Source organism: Candoia aspera, chromosome 1 (genome assembly GCF_035149785.1).
Source record: "Candoia aspera isolate rCanAsp1 chromosome 1, rCanAsp1.hap2, whole genome shotgun sequence".
In the NCBI taxonomy this organism is placed as follows: domain Eukaryota; kingdom Metazoa; phylum Chordata; class Lepidosauria; order Squamata; family Boidae; genus Candoia; species Candoia aspera.
Window position 1 is genome coordinate 272,156,392 of NC_086153.1, and position 18,856 is coordinate 272,175,247.

Sequence of the window (18,856 nt, forward strand, 5' to 3'; positions counted from 1 at the left end):
TAACTTCAGGGACTGAGCGTCAGTACCATGTGTACAGTGCCACTGTAACTTCAAACGGTCGCTGAAAAAATAAGTCACAACTCGAGGACTACCTCTATGAAAGGTAGTCCATCCATACAAGTATTTTTATACACAGAGACAAAACTAGGGCTTCTATGCCATTTCAGGCATCTACAGTTGAGCATTTAATGTTCTCTGATCCAGCACCAAGGTAACAATAGTTATCTGACAACATTATAACAACATAGACTTCTGAAAATGACCATTCTTATTCAGAAGTAAATTCCTTAAGCCAGGATGGTGGTAGGGTTATTCCTTTATAATTGTGTTTGGGAACTGCAGGCTTAAATATACTTTTTTTTTTTTAAAGATACAGATTCCGTTAAGTTGAACTTACCTTCTGGTGACCACATGATATGTATATGCATTTTCATGGCAACAATATGTAAGTGGTTTTTCCCGCTGCCTTTTGGGGAGACTTTTTTCAACTTTCTACAGCCCTGTAATTTCTGATGTTGCTTGGCTTTTAAAGTAAACCAAAGTTGCCCATGTGCTAACACTTGCTCAGGCAGAAGAAAGACTAAGTTATTTATATTGGTTCCTTCCCATTTCTTCATTTCTTGCTTTGCAGAGTTTAGTCTTTTGTTAAGTTGCACCAAATATCAACAGTAGCTGATTTCACATTTGTGCTAAGCCATAATGTAGCTTGTTTAGTTTTAGCTGAACACAATGCATGAACTTAAAGTGCAGTGTATGCATACAAAATATTGTATTATTTAGATTTTTTTCCACTGACAACTTAAACAGAAAATAGCAACAGAGAATTTAATTAGCCAAAAGAAGTTCCCTTATTCTTAGAAAGTCTCAATAAAATTTCCATTAAATCTTACCTTAGTGCTTTCCTCAGCGTCTCTATGCATGCCACAATAATCTTGGGGTTCTTGTTGTCCAAGCCTTTAAGCAGTTCTTCTTGTACCATTTCCCCTTTCTCGATTTCAACAAACATAAGGCATATATCTATGCCCAATTCCTTTGCTCTAGCCTTAGGCTGATTGAACACTTTATTTACAACTCCAGACACGACCTCACCTGTTGTTCTTAAAAAAGGGAAAAAAGAGAAGAGGGTAATCACAACTCTTAGTTAACAAAATGAACAATTTGATTCTCTCTCATCCACCTTATAGCAGTAATTTCCATCCATACTCGATTTCTATTAAACACTGGATTCTTCAATATATTATTATATGTACTGCAATTTATTCAGGTTAGAATTGGTTTCCATGCATGTATGCAACTTATTCAAGAGTTCTGGAAATTTGAAAAATGTCTCTGAAATGTAAACTTTTCTTGCACTCAAGGATACATATAAAGACCTGATTCATAAGCATTTCATAAGCATGCATGTTCAGCACTTGACTCTGCTACACTTCACAGTTTAAATGTATACATTGGGTTCAGTGAAAAGATTTTTTTTTATTACTGCTTCCTAGAATATGAATAAAAGGGACGCGGTGGCGCTGCGGGTTAAACTGCTGAGCTGCCGATCGGAAGGTCGGCGGTTCGAAACCGCGCGGCGGGGTGAGCTCCCGTTGCTCGTCCCAGCTCCTGCTCACCAAGCAGTTCGAAAACATGCAAATGTGAGTAGATTAATTGGTACCGCTTCGGCGGGAAGGTAACGGCGTTCCGAGTCGTCATGCTGGCCACATGACCCGGAAGTGTCCCTAGGGACAACGCCGGCTCCAAGGCTTAGAAACGGAGATGAGCACCGCCCCCTAGAGTCGGATTCGACTGGACTTTACGTCAAGGGAAACCTTTACCTTTACTTAGAATATGAATAGCAACTCCAATATGCATCAGTTATAATAATGAAAACAAATAATGTTGATTACAAAAAACCCTAAAGTTATTCTAGCACAAAGTTAATCGACAGCTAATTGGGATTAAAAGCAATCCTTTGCATATGGTTCAAGGGACAAGAATCTCCCCCAACATTTGGTATTCCATGCAGTGGGGGAGGTGTCACCTTTTATTTGATAAAAAAAATCATGCCAAAGCCTCAAGCTGACTTCAACCTAGCTGGGGATTTAAATGAATTTTCCAAAAACACTGAGGGTATAGATTTCATTGTATGGTTTTTAGCCTCATGGTTCTAAAGAAACTGTCCAAAGCACTGTCCTAACTCCCATGGTGTTAGAAACTGTTCAATGCTGTATACAAATATCATCCTTTGAGATCTTAAGGCTATCACTGGGAAACACAATTCCTTTAGAACAGGGAGTTATAAAAGCACTAGACAAGAAGATGTATTCACAGGGGCATCTCTCAAGTCTGAAGACAAAATCCTTCAGTTAAAATTTTCTCACTAGGCCATGAGAGCTTTCACACAGGGCAAGAGTTGTTCTGAAATACAAATGACTTACTTTCCTGCTACGTAAGCATTTTCAACATAAGCAAGTGCAGCTTCTAATCCTTTCAGCTGAGCCACTGCATTTGAGTCTGTCACAAATTTCTTTATAAGTCCAAGGAATTTGGACCATTCAGGGCTCTTTTCATCATCTATCTTCTCAAACAGCTTCAGTGCTTCTTCATACCCATTTAATCTGGCTTTCCACACCTAAAAAGAGAATTGAAATAAATCAGCTAAATCCCTGTGTGACCAAAGAGAACTAAATCTCTTAAATGAGTAACTATACATTTTTCTTTATTAGAACAAATACTGAGGTAGATAGTTTTCCCTGTAGGTATTCAAATGAACAATACCTACCTAGAATTTTGCGGTGCTAAGCATTCACCAGATGTACTAAGATCATCCATAGACCCAAGAACACATTTGAGAAATTTTGAAACTGCTTCAGTTGTGATTGGCAATGCATTCACAGTTCAATACAGCCATACAACTCAGTGAGCAAACTTCTATCTCATCTGAGAAATCATATACAAGGATATTAACAATCTTGAAAATAACACAGATGGGTACACAAACTGAGGTTTTCTTCACATTTCTAGTAATGCATTTTCCTCCCACCCTTCAGATCTCCACATCATTCTTCTTGTCATGCCTCCAAAGTGAGGCCAGCAAAGTTGCTGCCATCACATGTGGACAGTTGTTGGCGACTGCTGAGGGAGAGGTGCAGAGTTAAGGGTAGGTACAGTGAAGGGGAGAAGAGAGGAGCAGGGAGAGTAAAGGATCTCAATTTTTCTACAGTTCTCCTCTCCAGGAAACACTGTCTGATTGCTGATATTCATAAACTACTTGGATAATTTTTTAAAACAACAAATGCCCTATATAAATATGATTATAGCAAACACACTCAAACATTACGATACATCATACTTCAAAGGGAACTTAACCAAAACACAGATGCTGCTAAATTTTATCCAGTTGAGCTATTTCAACTAAGTTAGACTATCCAACTTCTGTGAAGACATGGAGAAATGTTTTGTAGGAATTATCTATGTAAGAAATATGAAGTAGGAGCCTTTATATTGGTATTTTCCCTTACTTTTGTGCCATAGGTATTCTGCTAATTGTCTACAGTGAAAATGTCATGTTATAAAACTGAAGTCTAGGAACCTTTGACTAGCTCTCACAGAAATGAATCTTGGATTATTGTTACAACCAGCATGACCATGTAACAATATCCTGCCTTTCTTTTCTATCCCCAAAATAGGGGAGGAGTGCTGGAGCCAATCCCAATCATTGATAAACCTCTAATTTTGGAAATGGAAGGTATCACTCACCATGGCCTCATTATAAGGTAATTTGTTGAAAATTTCCATATACAATGAGAGCGAAGTTCAATATAAAGAGAAAATATTTTAGAAATAGTTTGAAAGTTGGTCTAAAGTGAGTATGTGGAATTGGAGGAAGTAACAGTTTAATCTTAAACTGTTGCCTGGCTAACACAGATGCCACCAGAGTGAAAAATGAATTAAAGAGTAAAGCTTTGTAGAAGTTTGCAAAGAAATACAATAATTTCCTAGAGAAAAAACTGGGGATGTATTAATTTCATCATTTTAATCATTATGCCAGCCAAGTATTAGGTTCTGAGGAAATAGCTCCAGTTTTATCAAACATATTCTATGAAGCAGTGAACAAGCACATGATCTGTCTGCTCCTTTCTTTTCTTCCCCACACACTGATTAAGTAAGCCAGAGCCAGGCTCACATATAACACCAAATTGCTTTTGGTATCAGACATGTCACAACTAACATTTCTAACCCTTGAGCCATGGCTAACAAATCCAATGGTTCAGTTCACAAAACATGATAATCAAATTACATTAAGCCTTAGTATGATGTGTGAATCCAGCTGTTTCCTGCAGCAACTAAAACAGAAAAATGTTGTTACTCCAACCAAAACTGGTATGCATAGGGAGGGGAAGAAGAAGCTTCTAAGTCTCTTTTCCAAATTCCTAAGCGTGTTTTCTGAGTTCAGGACAGTTATATGTGAACTTACTACCAACATAAAATTTTCTACAAATCAGGTTGACATAAGCAGCAGATATCTTTTTAGTTTAGCAGCATTAGCAGTCAAGAGACCAAATGGCAAAAAGATGCACTCCACATTGGAAGACTAAATTCTGTGAAGATTTTCAATCCTACTTGAAAATTAAGGGAAAGCACTTTAGCCAGAACTCTTTGACCTGTTCCAGAAATACCTTCAAAAGAGGCACTGAAGCAGTATACCAAACACAATGTAATATATGAAGAGATCTAAAAATGCATTCCAGGGTACAACCAAATATTTTATATATGTGTATATTTTCACCAACAACAATCATCCCAATTTAAAAAAAGCTTAATGGAATTAAAGGTTTTCCTAAAAATCAAAGTGGTATCTAAGTTTTGTAATGGAGAAATATGCTTTTTGGTAAACAGTATCTTAGAAAACAGGGGCAAGTCCATTTATCTCACCATTCAAGAAACTGAGAATGAAACTGGTTAGCTGGGTAGGAAGTGGGGAGACATATGTTGATGTTAAATGCACCAAGGGTAGAGATATTACACAGATAGTGCAACTGGCTGAGAGGTGCCAAGAACATTGGTTATTTAAATTCAAAGGACAGTAATCACTACCAATAAATAAGAACAACCCGCATTAGAGCAGGGTTACCTCACTTGGGGAGGTGCAGAGAGAATTCAGGGGATGTATGAAGAACCATTTATTTATTATTAATTTTTCAAGATATAATTAAGACACATAATGCAGAATATAAGACCAATAGAATACAAGTCTAAAAGAGAAACAGCGTTGTACATCGTTACAATAAATCCACCTTCCCCAAAATTTCATTGCATTGTTTTCACTGTTAATTTATGTTCATTTTGGTCTTTAGATTTTTATTGGAGGTGTGTACATTAAAATTACACTAAAGGGAGGTATGATGACAAAGTTTAGGAACACCTGCATTAGAGGATATTATGTTAGAAGGTTGGGCCATGACAGACAGCAAAAAGAACCTTAATTGAATAAATTAATCATGACTACAGATTTTGAAGAGATATGAAATTATATCAACTACAGGACAAAAGGTTGAGTCCAGAAGGCTTTAGAGATGGACAACTGCTCTGATGCAAGAGCTGAAGAATGGAGTATTATTTATATAGAGATATTAAGATATATACACAGTCACACCACTATTTAACATTTGCTCTGATCACCACTGACAATTGCTATATATAGGGCAGAAATGCAATTTTCTTAAACCACTAGACTGACCCCAAATGAAGGCATATTTGTAAGAATGCCTGCTTCCAGCCAATAAACAAGAATTTGTTGTTTTATTATTCTAAAAAGATAAATAACAAGTAAATGTTACAATGTAACCAAGACAATAGCTCCAGTGGGGACACTTTCAAGTCTGAACAAAGTTAAACTAGCGTATAGTAAGGTTTTCAAAACATTTACCCTTTCTTTAAACTCAAAAACAACACATCGCTCAGTAAGTAGGGAAATGCCAGCTCCTTGAACAAGGTAATCTTACCTTGTGTTCACATTTTTGATCAATGGATAATTTCATCCATTCACTATCATCTGCCATGATGCTTCAGTTTCTTGTAATACTTCACTATAATTCCTAGGAAAGACAGAAAAAGTTAAAAAAAAAGCTTGCTGAAACATATGAACCTGATAGAAATGAACATACAGATAATTATAGGATCTGAATGAAATTTAGCATTAAAAAACTATAAACCATCTCATAGCAGCACCAAACAATTATAGCTATGACTTGACATATTCTGTACATTTCGATTCTACATTCCAAATCCAAATTCCAAACTCAGGAAATGTAAACCTGAATATATTCTACTTAAAATAGATGTCTTTTCTTAAGATTCCATTTTTGGTAAGGGCAAGAAAACGGAAGAAAAACAGGATGAGTGCTAAGAGTGCAACAGAAAGGCCAAGTTACAAAATATATAGCTGGCAAAAATTATAATGTTGCTTACTTTACAGAAGCAGCCTATAAAAAGCCTATGCCAATAAGCCAAATCACCAGGCTGCATGACAATATATTCTAGGTGGGGCTGAGGCTGGACTGAGGAGGCAACAGATTCTGTTTTAGTGCTTGGCAAATGCCTCCCTTTTAATTCCTAGTGCCAAAATATCTAGCTGCAGATGAGACATAGTGATATGAGTATTACTATCATTTATGCATATTAGTGTTCCATTCACTAAGAGCAGTATCAAAATAGTGTGCTCATTCTAGAGTGTTCTCACAACTGCTAAGACAGGCTGGCAGTTCATACATTTCCATAAATAAAGCTTTAAACTAGCAAAACTACTTATGCAATTGCATCACATGTGAAATACATTAACCAATACCCAAAGAGGTTTCCCTCCCTTCTCAAGAAAGGCATCCTTATGGAAGTTTTGAATAGAGAATCTGTTCAAAATTAAATCTTTTCCAAGCATCTTTAATTTTGTTAAAGTTTATTATTGATTACTATATAATTAATTTGAAAAGATATTCTAAATTGATAGACAAATATTGCAATCTTGTCAACTTCTAGAAATATGGATTATACCTTTCAAAATTCTCAGCATTGGGGATTGTAAGTATTTAAGTTCATACACCCTGAGGGCACGCCAGATGAGAAAGGCTGTTACAGAGTGATTGCTTTTCTAGGTTTTTCTCAAATCAAGCTCAAATTCAGCACAACCTAATTCATAGGGGGCACAACACATTACTGTCACAACCTACATATAACAATAAATGTAGAGTATTACTGAGTACAACACCACACTGATAATGGAACAAGCCTCTCCCCCCCACCTCCCCCATTTGAAATGAAGCACACTGTTAGAGGATCAACCTCACTCTCCTCAGTTCTTTCCTAGTGATTTGTCTTTAAAAAGTGTGATTGCTTATTAGCCATGGAGGGAAAACTTTAATTAGAAACAAAGTACTTGGAGATGAGTGTCATCAGCACGGTGACTTGAAAGAGAAGGTAATAGGTCGGCATACTTAGTACAGAAACATGTACATTATTCATACTTCAATAGACTCTGCTTCTGTAGATAATGGCAAAGTTTATCTTCACCAATGATATACAAGCTTTAGTTTGTATTAACACACTAGGAATATCACTATATAATACACACTATCTGGATTCACATACTGTGCCAAGTCATAATATGGGTTTGTTTTTTGGTATACTGAACAAAACTCTTGTGGATTGGAAATTAAGTTTTATGCTTTAGCATAGTCATGCTTTACTTTCCAAATACATTTATTTAATGATGTACATAGCTACTGTAACTTCATTCCTCATGCTAATTAATCTATACCACAATTGACTAGTTTGATAGATTCAGGCAATATACATCACAATATACCTTAGTGCAATATATAAAACCTCATGAAATGGGGGATGCGGTGGCGCTGCGGGTTAAACTGCTGAGCTTGCCAATCGGAAGGTCGGCGGTTCAAATCCGCATGACGGGGTGAGCTCCCGTTGCTAGTCCCAGCTCCTGCCAACCTAGCAGTTCGAAAACATGCCAATGTGAGTAGATTAATAGGTACCGCTTTGGTGGGCAGGTAACGGCGTTCCGTTTAGTCATGCCGGCCACATGACCACGGAAGTGTCTACGGACAAACGCCAGCTCTTCGGCTTTGAAACGGAGATGAGCACCGCCCCCTAGAGTCGGACACGACTGGACTTAATGTCAAGGGAAACCTTTACCTTTACCTTATACCTTAGTGCAATATGTAAAACCTCATAAATGCAACAAATTATCAAATTATCAAAATATTATGTAATATTTTCATATTCATATTTTGCAAACTGCAGTAATCTTTATTCAAAGGTTTCTACAATTTTAGGTATTACCAAGGAACATAAGAAGACTCTTCAATACTTTTCCTATATAAGTTTACATATGAATATATTCTGAAATGTATCCAAATAATTTGATTTCTTGATATCAAATTCAATTTATATTGCTTAACACTTCCCAAGCCATTTTAAACTACTTAGATGAAAAAAAGCAAGAAATAGTACATCACTACCATTTTACAATCATCCCAGAACCTCTATCTTCTTGCATTTTGCCTCTTATTTTTTCTGGTGAACCCAAACCTTGATTAATTCATTCAGTAGCAGGAAGTCACAAAATTCCCTATTATTCCACTCAGTTCTGCATCACTGCCACCATGCTACACATTCACAACGTTAATCAGGGTCCGATACTCTAATTGTTGTACAACAGAAATACTTCTGCCAACTCAATGGATTATTTAAATTATCATTTTAATAAGTTTCAACATTATGTCTCTCGGCAGTTGACAACACCCAGCTAAACTTCACTGATCTTAAAAAAAACTACAGTCAGAGCTGACTACTGCTTGGATGGGAGACCAGTAGGAAACACTAGGCTACATAAATTTAAAAAAAAATAATCCAAAGTATCAAACTGTTTCTGTACTGCTTCTATCAAAACTATGTAGAAATATCCATGCAGTTGCCAGAAGTCAAAAGGAGTCACCTTTTCTCCTACTTACTTATGAAAGCAACCCAACAAAATAATTTGAGCTGACCCCGATAATAAAACAGAATCTGGTTTTTGAACAGTTAGGGAGAGAAGAATAGAAATGAACATAGCAGCTATAGTACTGAAGGAACCAGTTTGGTCAAAAACAGTTTATTTTACTTTCGGATTCACCAATCTTTGAAGACTGGCCAACAATAAAAGACTTCTATTCAATAGTAGGCCATGTTTTTTAAAACAAAAGCATGTTCCTCTGAAGTTGTATCAGCTTCAAGAAGTATTTTCTCTGGCTTGTTTGCTCCTCTCTCCATTTATTTTAAATGTCATTATTCCACAATGACTTTATTTTAAAACCTATATTCTCCAATATCTAAGATTTATTTTGAAGTTCATTGTTAGGTAAGCAAGGAGAGGAAGGGAGGGAAAGACTATTAGGTTGCAGCCTTATTTATAAAGCAGTTGTACCCAGCAGAACAATCCCTTGAAGACATAAATATCCTGAACTACACTTGCAATCGAAATTCTCAGAACATTTAAAAAGTACAGGAGTTAATATTAACTAAATATAACCTCAATGATATACAGATGCCAAAGAATCATAAGCAATGTAAGTGCTTATACTGACATTGTTTTACTGTACGCCTATTTAAAGTAATGTGGAAAACTGGAAGACACAAAATATGTCTGCTCAACCACAGGAAAATCTATTGTATGCCTATCTTGTCCATCTAAGTTTAGAAAAAAGGTCTTCTTTAGCTTTTATAGCAAAGAATTGGCTAACAAAGAACCAATCTAAATCTAACAACCAATCTAAATTATTTTCAAAACCACTGTTTCTCAACCTCAGCAACTTTAAGCTATGTGGACTTCAACTCCCAGAATTCCCCAGCCAACATAGCTGGCTTTTTCAAGTTGGCAAAATATCAACTATTTATGCAACATTATTTAATATATTTTTGGTCATCAATGCATTACCTAGTATTAATTCTGAACATCCAATATGACTTCGAATTACTTCAAAAAGTAGCAGTGCCTGCATTTCCAATGTCTCCTACACATTCTCCACATTATAAGTTATAGTAATACATAAAATAACTCAGAATTATTGAGAATAAGTGCAAGGGACAATACTATTCTCTGAAGGGAGCATAGCCAAAACATACTGAATTGATTTTCATCAATGATGATGATTATGTCCCATCAGGTTGTTGTCAACTCTTAGTGACCACACAGATAGATTTTCTCAATGATGATCTGTCCCTAACCTGGTCCTTCTAGGATGAAAACTCAAAACCAGGATCATAATCACTTTATACTAATATATATATAAATAAAAGAAACATCCTTTTACTCTCATCTAGAACTCAACAGAGAGCAAACCGATTCCCCAGAATTAGAATCCAAATTATACGAACAAGTGTTCTGAAAAGGACATTAACTTAAAACTAAAAGACAAATACATTAAAAATTCAATATCACAATTAAAAGCCAATAATTATTAGAACAAGATAAACAAATGCAAGGCACACCAGAGAGAAGTGCCAGACAAATATAGCATTAGAATGAATCACTATCAAGAGTCTACTACCAGTGACTTTTTCTGACTAACACGTTTTATTAAAAGGCATAAGTTTTTGTGAGCTACAGCTCACTTCATCAGACCTGATCTGATCTGGCATCTCATGAAGTGAGCCACAGCTCACAAAAACTTACGCCTTTTAATAAAATTTATTAGTCAGAAAAGGTGCTACCAGACTCCTGATTTTTGCTACCTTAGACCAACACAGCTCTTCTCCTACAAAATCATTCACTATAAATCCCACAGTAAAATAAGAACTAAAACTTAAGCAGAGGATTGTTCTCTACTGTGAATTAGCCTAACAGACAATGAAAGTTTCCTTTTTGGTGGAAGAATATTCCACATCTAAATGCAGCTACCAAGGCAGCCTTCTCCATGTCTGACCCTGTAATGTTCTATCCTACTGCAGGAAGAGCAAATTGAAAAAAAATGATGGGGTAGTCTGTTCCCAACTAGACCACCAGTCTCATACTTCCAACAATGTAAAAGAGCAATGTTTTAGCCCCCCCCCCATTTTGCAGGGAAACTTGGGATCACCTTCAGAATTTCCACAGTCCACAAGGGAACACAAGGGATCTCCCCAACCCCACCTCCATAACTTCACTCCTCCCCGTCTCTATGGTGGTGTCCCACAGCCCAGGTGACATTGCAACACCTCTAACCTTTCTCTCAGCTTTCCCACACTCACAAAGACAAAGATATTTTCTCTCCAGGCCAAGTCTTTCCTAACAGTTTTTTAGGAAGATGGGAGCTTCTTTTCCCTCCCACTCAATGTTCAGACCAGACTTCAGGCTATTTTTCTGCACATCCCTAGAAGCGGCTTATGTTGCAACTAAGGCAGCATTGGGACCATGCCAGTAACTACTCTGCACCTCTTTCGCCCACTAATATTTACTCTGATTCAGGCCTATCATACAGCTGTATGGACAGGCGGGGCTTGCTGGGCAAACCTCAACACTTTGAGTTGAAGATACGGGATGAAAAGCAGGTATTCACTGTAAAGGACTGTCACAACAGGAAACAAAAATAAATGTTAATACAGATTTCCATAACTTTCCAGCATCCACTCAACACTTTCAATGCCATGCATCTAAGATTAAACACATTCATTCAGGACTTTTTTTCTCATTTTATATTTAACAGCTGCTATGTGGGCAGATATAGAAGCAGAAAAAATATTTACAGTATTCATTCTGGGCTACCCAGCAAGTACAGTAAAAAGAGCGGTGACATTAAAGTTTCCTTAAGACATTTCTATATAGTGCATCTTGCTACTGACCTTTATCTTATCTCAGACTTCCGTGCAAGATTTCATTTATCAATCTACTGTATAACAAAGCTATATAAATAGTAACCATTGAATCATAGCATTGGTAGTGATTTAGGTCACTGAATCCAACCCAAAAGAAACTTTTCTAGCCTCTGTTTGGAAAAGACAAGTTATTTTTAAATACCAAAATTATACTTAACATTAGCTCTAGAATTGATTAAAATTTACAGTTCTCATTAAACTATATAGTAGGATCTAAAGCACAATTATTTGAAAATGATTTGCTGCAATCCTAACCATATAAATGTATATTCTAACTTTTATGTGAGAGTTCAAGGCCACATACATAGGTTTCCTCTTGTCAACCCTTTGAAATAGACAAGGGGTCCGGAAACAGCAATTACTTAAGTCTTGGAAAGTACTTTAATGTGGTTAAGGTATTTACTGTAACAAAAGCTTTTTGAAGTCTCTCTCTACCTCAACTTATTCCGAACCCAAATCAAGACAGAATTATTTTAAGTTTCTTTGTCATGCTTCCTACTTTCACAGAACTCATGTACATATGTATGTACGAGCTCCACATTATCCTGGTATTCTGTCCCACCTCTAATTTTATACATCCAACAACAATCCTATGAGATAGATTGGGATGAGACAGAGTGGCTAGCCCAAACTCAGCTAAATAACTCCATGATCAAGTTGGGACCCAAATCAAGACGTGCTTGGTTCAAGTCCAACATCTTAACCAGTTCATCTTACAAATCACTTAGGAACCACTGTACTAAAGACAGTAGCTGGGTTTGGAGGACACTTAGATACAGTTAACTAAACCACAGTTTACTTGATTAACCTGATTCTCTTGATTTTGGCTTTATTTACTTATTTTCAATTTATATGGCCACCCATCTCAAATTCATGACCCTAACAATTAAAAACACTATAAAAAAGTAACTGTAAAAAAACACACATATAAAATTAGCAGCCAAAGGAAAAACAAAACCACCACCAACAAATCAACATAGCTATTGCACAGGCTCTGCCACACATCCAGATCCCCAAGCCTGGTAATAAAACCATATCTTTAAAGGTCAGCAGGATTGGGGCCAATCTAATATTTTGGGGGATGATGCTCTAAAGGGTGGGTGCTGCAACAGAAAAGGCTCTCCTTCTGGGCTCTGGCTGATTGCACTCCCCTAATAGATGGGACCCAGAGCATCTCTCTCCTGCCAGACCCAAAGGGATGAGTAGACATAACGAGAGAGATGCTCAATGCCTTTCAATGTTTTGCTCAATCCCAGGAATTGAGATTTGTACACTGTGCTTCATGGTTAGCATTATTATGTGAACCAGTAATTTTAACCTGTTTGGTAAACATTGGTGAAAAAAAATCATGGCTTAATGTGATATATAAACCTAGTAGGTTAAACTAATTTACTTTTTTGCTTTCCTTGTATAATTATTAAGAGTAATTTTATATTTATATATTGCTGTTTTAATCGATTATTGTAAACTGCCCAGAGTCCCCTGATGGGAGGAGACGGACAGGGACAAAATAAATAAATATAATTTCTGGGAATACTGTATACAAATAATGTAAGTACTCCAGGTTGTACAACATTACTGTTTATAGTCAGAAGCAAGTTCCTCTATGCATAATAAATTTGATCCCCAGAAAGCAAGCAAAGGATTTTGGAATAAATCATTGGGATGTTCTTTGAAATAAGTCAAAGTACAGTTCCATTAAGTTTCTTAAAAATTTAAATAGTACCTGTAATCACAGCAATTTTTAATCTAGCAAAATAATTAAATCATGTTTAACTTGTTGCTTGATTGCAAAGAACAGTCTTAAGGAAAGAATTCTTTATAAAAGGAAGCACAACGTAATTTTTTGTTGCAATTTTCTAACAGAGTATAAACAATGTAAGCATAGCTTAAGACAAGTATATTTGCCATATAGATCCAAAGTCTCTCCTTTTGTTCATTTTTGCCAGATGCAAAAATGGATACAATCCCCACATCTTTGAAGGTATGCAGGGTCACATGTTACAACTTCTGAACATAACTCTTCTACACCCCTACTGAAGTGCAGGAGCCCTCTCCTCCATACATTTGATTACTCTATGTACCACTTCATGTTTTCACCTCACTTATTTTTAATCACATTTTCTTAACAAAAGTTATTTTAAAGAAGACCTGTGGTAAAAATACCTATCTCTTAAAGTTGATACATACATTATGCTATGCTGTAATGTTATTTGCTTGCTTGCAACATAGCCTGTTGTACAAATCCAGCCCGTGAGTATAACTCAAGATATATGCTTTAGCATGTAACGACCTAACTACACACTGCTTATGAACTAAACTATGATTTAAAAAACCACCATTTGGTGTAAAGTGTAATACAAGTCACAACATAGCAATATTTTTTTTTTAAAAAGATACCTTCCAATTAGATATAGCTTACTTGCTGGAATAGGCCCCTTAACTTGAGACAATCTTGCACTTCTACCATCTAACAACTGGATTTATGCATATTGCCCAAAGTCATAATGTGCTAAATAAGCCATAATTGGCTGGCTTCATACAGTGCACTAAATCAAAACCAAGCAAACTATATTATGGCCTAACTATATTATGGTCTAGCACAATTTATGAACCCTGTCATTGTCTTTCAGTTCAACACAGAAAAATCTCAAATGCTGTGAAGATTTCCCTACTCATGAAACAAATACCTTTGGAGCAATGGGAGCCCTTTAAAGATTCATCATGCCATTCTCATGGCCTGCTATTTCTATTCTGCTGATCCTATTTCCCTGATAATGTAAGTAATAATGATTTATTTCAATGAAGACCTTTCAAAATATTTCTCTCAAAAGTACAATATACAGTAAAATACTTTAAGGCATACAGCCAACATTTTATGAACAGAAAGAGCAACATATACCCTGTATAAATTTCATTATCTTTCATGAGCCACATCCTAATTTTATTTATAGTTCTCTTGCACTAGTATCAACTGGGCCAGCACTGTCAATTGAAAGTCTTATATCTTGTTATTTCTGATGGATCTTAGGAGACATCCCATTGTTCTCAATAGCTAGTCTTCTCAGATTGTTTCAGTATCGTATAATTCTCCTATCTAACCTCACACTGCTTGCCCCTGCCCACAAGATATACACAGCTGTGGGTCGGCGACACCATCAGTGCTCCCTTTCCTTGCGGCAGGACTTGCCCAGAGGATAATAATCATAATCTCTTCTCGAAATGCCGTTTCCCGCCCCAACAGACGGGGCCACATTTCCCAGTGGCTGCAGCTCAGCGTCAGTCGACATCGACAAATTCAGCATCACCGATCGGCTGTGACCACTGCCACTGTGGCGAAGACCGCGTTCCGGCATCTCCGATCTACTCTGAAGTCAGATGCTACTGAGTAGCAGGCCGCTCCCTGGCATTGTTTATGCCGACAGCCCAGCCCGCCTCCGTTCTGGAGCTTCAGGCCCCCCTGCCCCGGAGCTGATGCCGGGCAACGACGACTTACCCAGTTTGAGCTAGGCCGCAGTTCTCCTTACCCAACAACGGCAGCACCGCTTAACAGAAGGAGCTGGCGAGTAGCTGCATCTCCTACCGGCAAAAAAGAAGGCGCCTCCTCCAAGGGCGGGGCGCAGTGCATTGCAGCCGGCGACACCAGCCTCCGACTCCCACCGCACCTGAGAGAAGGGCCTTCTCCGGGCCATGTGACAAACAAAGACAGGGTGTCCGCCTTCCAGTAAAGAGCATGCGCACAGTCCACTCCTTCGTTCGCCTGACGGCGGAGTTACGGGAGTTATTCGGAATCCTCCTCGAAGAGGGAAAGGGAAAGTACGACTTCAAGAGTCGTCTTTAAGTGTTTAATGGCTCACGTGCTGCTACTTCGATCTCTCTCTTCCAATAGGGAACCGGGTCTCAGGCTGTACAACTAAGAGTCGTTCATCTGCTGCAATTCGGGCGGACTAAACCATTTGGAAGCAACAAGTACAGCGCGCGTAATCAGCACTTTTATGTTTCATGTCTCACAGCTTGCTTTACTTGCCTGCAAGATGAAGACGCACGATGGATCCTACTCTGGTACCCACAGAGTAAGATACAGAAAAAAACTAAAATCAACAAGAAAAACTTTCTTATGCAACCTATCCATCCAGTTCAGTGACTTTTTCTATGATGAAAAAAAGCCTGGAGATCAATTGTCAGTCTGGGACCCTGTTTTTCTGAACTGAGAACTAATTTTAGCCACCAATTATTTCCAATAAATGTCCTACTTTTCTAGCAATTGTCCTGCCATGCTAAAATAATTGTAACAAAACAAGACATACATACACTCAACTGAAAAAGTCTACGAAGTGTTAATTGTCCATTCAAATCTCCTATAATGATTGGTTTCTGAGTTATCTTGCCTCAGATTTACAAGAAACTCTTTTACCTAAACAGGGAGTATTGCTTTACAGCATTTGATTTACACAACAGTCCATATTTCATATTCAAACCCTTTTTTCCCTTTAAAAATCCCATTTGATGCTAAATTAGTCCAAAGATAAACACTATAACAAACATAGTGTGTAGGTAGGAAGTAATCATTCATTGGCAGAGAATGCAAGAAACTTAAAATCCATGCTTTTAAGGTCCCAGAGCTTTTTGTATGCTAGAAATACGCAGCAAGAAATTGAGAGGTTCCCTGAGTCCACAACTCCCAAAAGAATAAAGAAGAGTTAATAATACCTACCTTTTTTATAAGTATTTGAAAAGTGGATACAAATTCAGTGAAAAAATCAGTATCAAGAAAATTGTATGAAACTACAACAAATGCAATCAGCAAGAACACAAATTGACACAACTGGTTTCCATTCCTTCTGACAGCTCTCCCTGGTTCCATTATTTTCACCTCTAAAATGCTATTAAAAGAATTCTATACAGCAAGTTCCATTAAACTCAATGGTTTGATTTATATCCCACCTTTTGTACAGGAGCTCAAAAAGATGTACACAGTGCTCTCTCATTTTCTACATAACAACAACTTTATGAGGTTGGTTGAGTGAGAAACAACAAATGGCCCAAAGTCACCCAGTAAGATTCCATGGCTCAGGGTAGACTAGAACTCAGGTCTCCCCACTTTTACTCCAGCACCTTGTACATAGTTGTAGCCATGAGCATCCCTAAAATCTTGCTGCTTCCACCAAACGATGTAAGTAGCATTGTGCTGCAAGCTTTACTCCTTCTACACTTGTCTGCAATATTACAATATACATACAAAAGGGCTAGACTTGCATCACATTGCCGTTTTCATCATTCTCACCTCTACAATTTTAATATCTGCTGTTTATTAGAAAACCATAATTTAAAAAAAAAGTAAACAATCTACTGCCCAAATCAAAGTGCACTTAAAAAAAAAAAAGTAAAATAGGCTCCTTCGCTTTTTTCTCAACACACAAATGTCAAATAGTAACAGTTAAACTGATGAAGCCAGTCTTTACAACACTGAAAGCACAGGATTATTTCAGCATATATTTACTAATTTTCTGCCTTATGCAGTATCAATCTGTCACTTGAAGTATAATCCCATTCAGATGAAACATTCTCAGGCATTAACCTGCAGTCTGTTCATAAGCACTGAAGTCTACCATAGTATCTACATCCAGAAATCTAAAAATCAAGTGCAAGGTCCAGATCATAAAGCTCAGTGATCCCTAAATGTGGGTGTGGAACCTACCAACAAACTGTAAGAATCTTGTAGATGCTATTACCAAGCTGCAAAGAAATTGCTATTAGAAATAATGCAACCCATGAATCTACTACAGTACACCAATATTCAATTAAGATATCAAAGCAAGATATTCTGAAGTTATAGCATGTTCCAGAGAGTGTTAAGAACAACTGTGTTCTGAAACAGCAATCCATTATGTTATATTGACTTTCCAAGTTCTGGAATAAAGGGCACTTAGCAACCATAATGAAAGCATTCAGAGAGAAAAGGTAACAAGGAAAATGACTTGAGCAGCCCTAACATTTCAATAGCTTGTCCTTTGAGGCATTATCAATTTCATGGAGAGCTAAGATGTTTTGGATTTCAAGACATCACTATCAAATATTTAAATCCAGATTGCTAGGATTTTTCCAAACTTTTTGGGGATATAGCAGATGCTTGTATTTTTGAAACCCTTGCATAGAAAGAATTTTGCCTGATCAAGACAGTTAAATGAACATCTTTCAGTCTACGATACATACTTAAAAGGATCTTATATTTCCAGAACTTAAAGAAACTTAATACAAGGAGCTTGATATATGTAAGATATAGTATAAAGTACACTACATATAGTATAAAGGTGTCATGATTCCAAAAGAAGAAACTCATAGCAAAAGCCTTGGATAATCTCTCCAAAAGATGCTCACAAATGCTGTCATTGCATATTACTGTATACCATAAGTAACTCTGGGTCATGCAGGCAAGAAGAAGGCTTACTGGCCATTGACCCCTGCTTTTACTACATTCGTCATCTCTGTCTCCTTCTTCTCAGATGATTCTACTGAGGAAACTATCTGCAGCTATCATTCAGCTGAAGTTCAACAACTGCCAAGAAATGAAGACAGTTGAGAAGCCAATGTGAAAAACCAGTGGCAGCTTCTACTCTCAGCTGCCACTACTGCTCAATTACTACACCATCACAGCACATGAGCAGTAACCATGACCAAGAACAACATCTCTGCATGCTCATCTGCCTCCTTTTGGGCAGTGCTGTAGTTATTAACCTTTTTTTCCCGTTATGAGGAGGAAAAGGTTCTACTGCAGACAATTGTGCATATGTAGCTACGATAACATTGGGACTACCTGTTCTTATATTTTCAATATATATGATGGCTTCTTCAGTATGGAAACTAAGCTAAGTCCTTTAAAAGTGTTTATGTTCTCCTCATGAATGAAAATATAGTTCATATAAGACTTGGCAGTTTGCTTGTTTCTTCACAGTACCAACAGCAGCAGCTC

General features: G+C 37.2%; 1 protein-coding gene across 3 annotated transcripts in view; it reads right to left on the reverse strand.

Moving 5' to 3' along the window:
- CKAP5 (cytoskeleton associated protein 5) overlaps positions 1 to 15,563 on the reverse strand; it is a 65,735-nt gene extending 50,172 nt beyond the window's left edge. For 2 of the 3 annotated variants that reach the window (XM_063289696.1, XM_063289695.1), the window contains exons 1-4: positions 15,383 to 15,562; positions 5,988 to 6,080; positions 2,421 to 2,614; positions 891 to 1,097 (exon numbers count right to left, since the gene is read on the reverse strand). In XM_063289696.1, the coding sequence (XP_063145766.1) occupies positions 891 to 1,097; positions 2,421 to 2,614; positions 5,988 to 6,044 (458 nt within the window). In that variant the 5' untranslated portion in view covers positions 6,045 to 6,080; positions 15,383 to 15,562. Of the gene's footprint in view, positions 1 to 890; positions 1,098 to 2,420; positions 2,615 to 5,987; positions 6,081 to 15,382 lie in introns of all 3 variants that reach the window. The other variant, XM_063289693.1, reaches the window with a different exon arrangement.
- Positions 15,564 to 18,856: the final 3,293 nt, after the last annotated feature.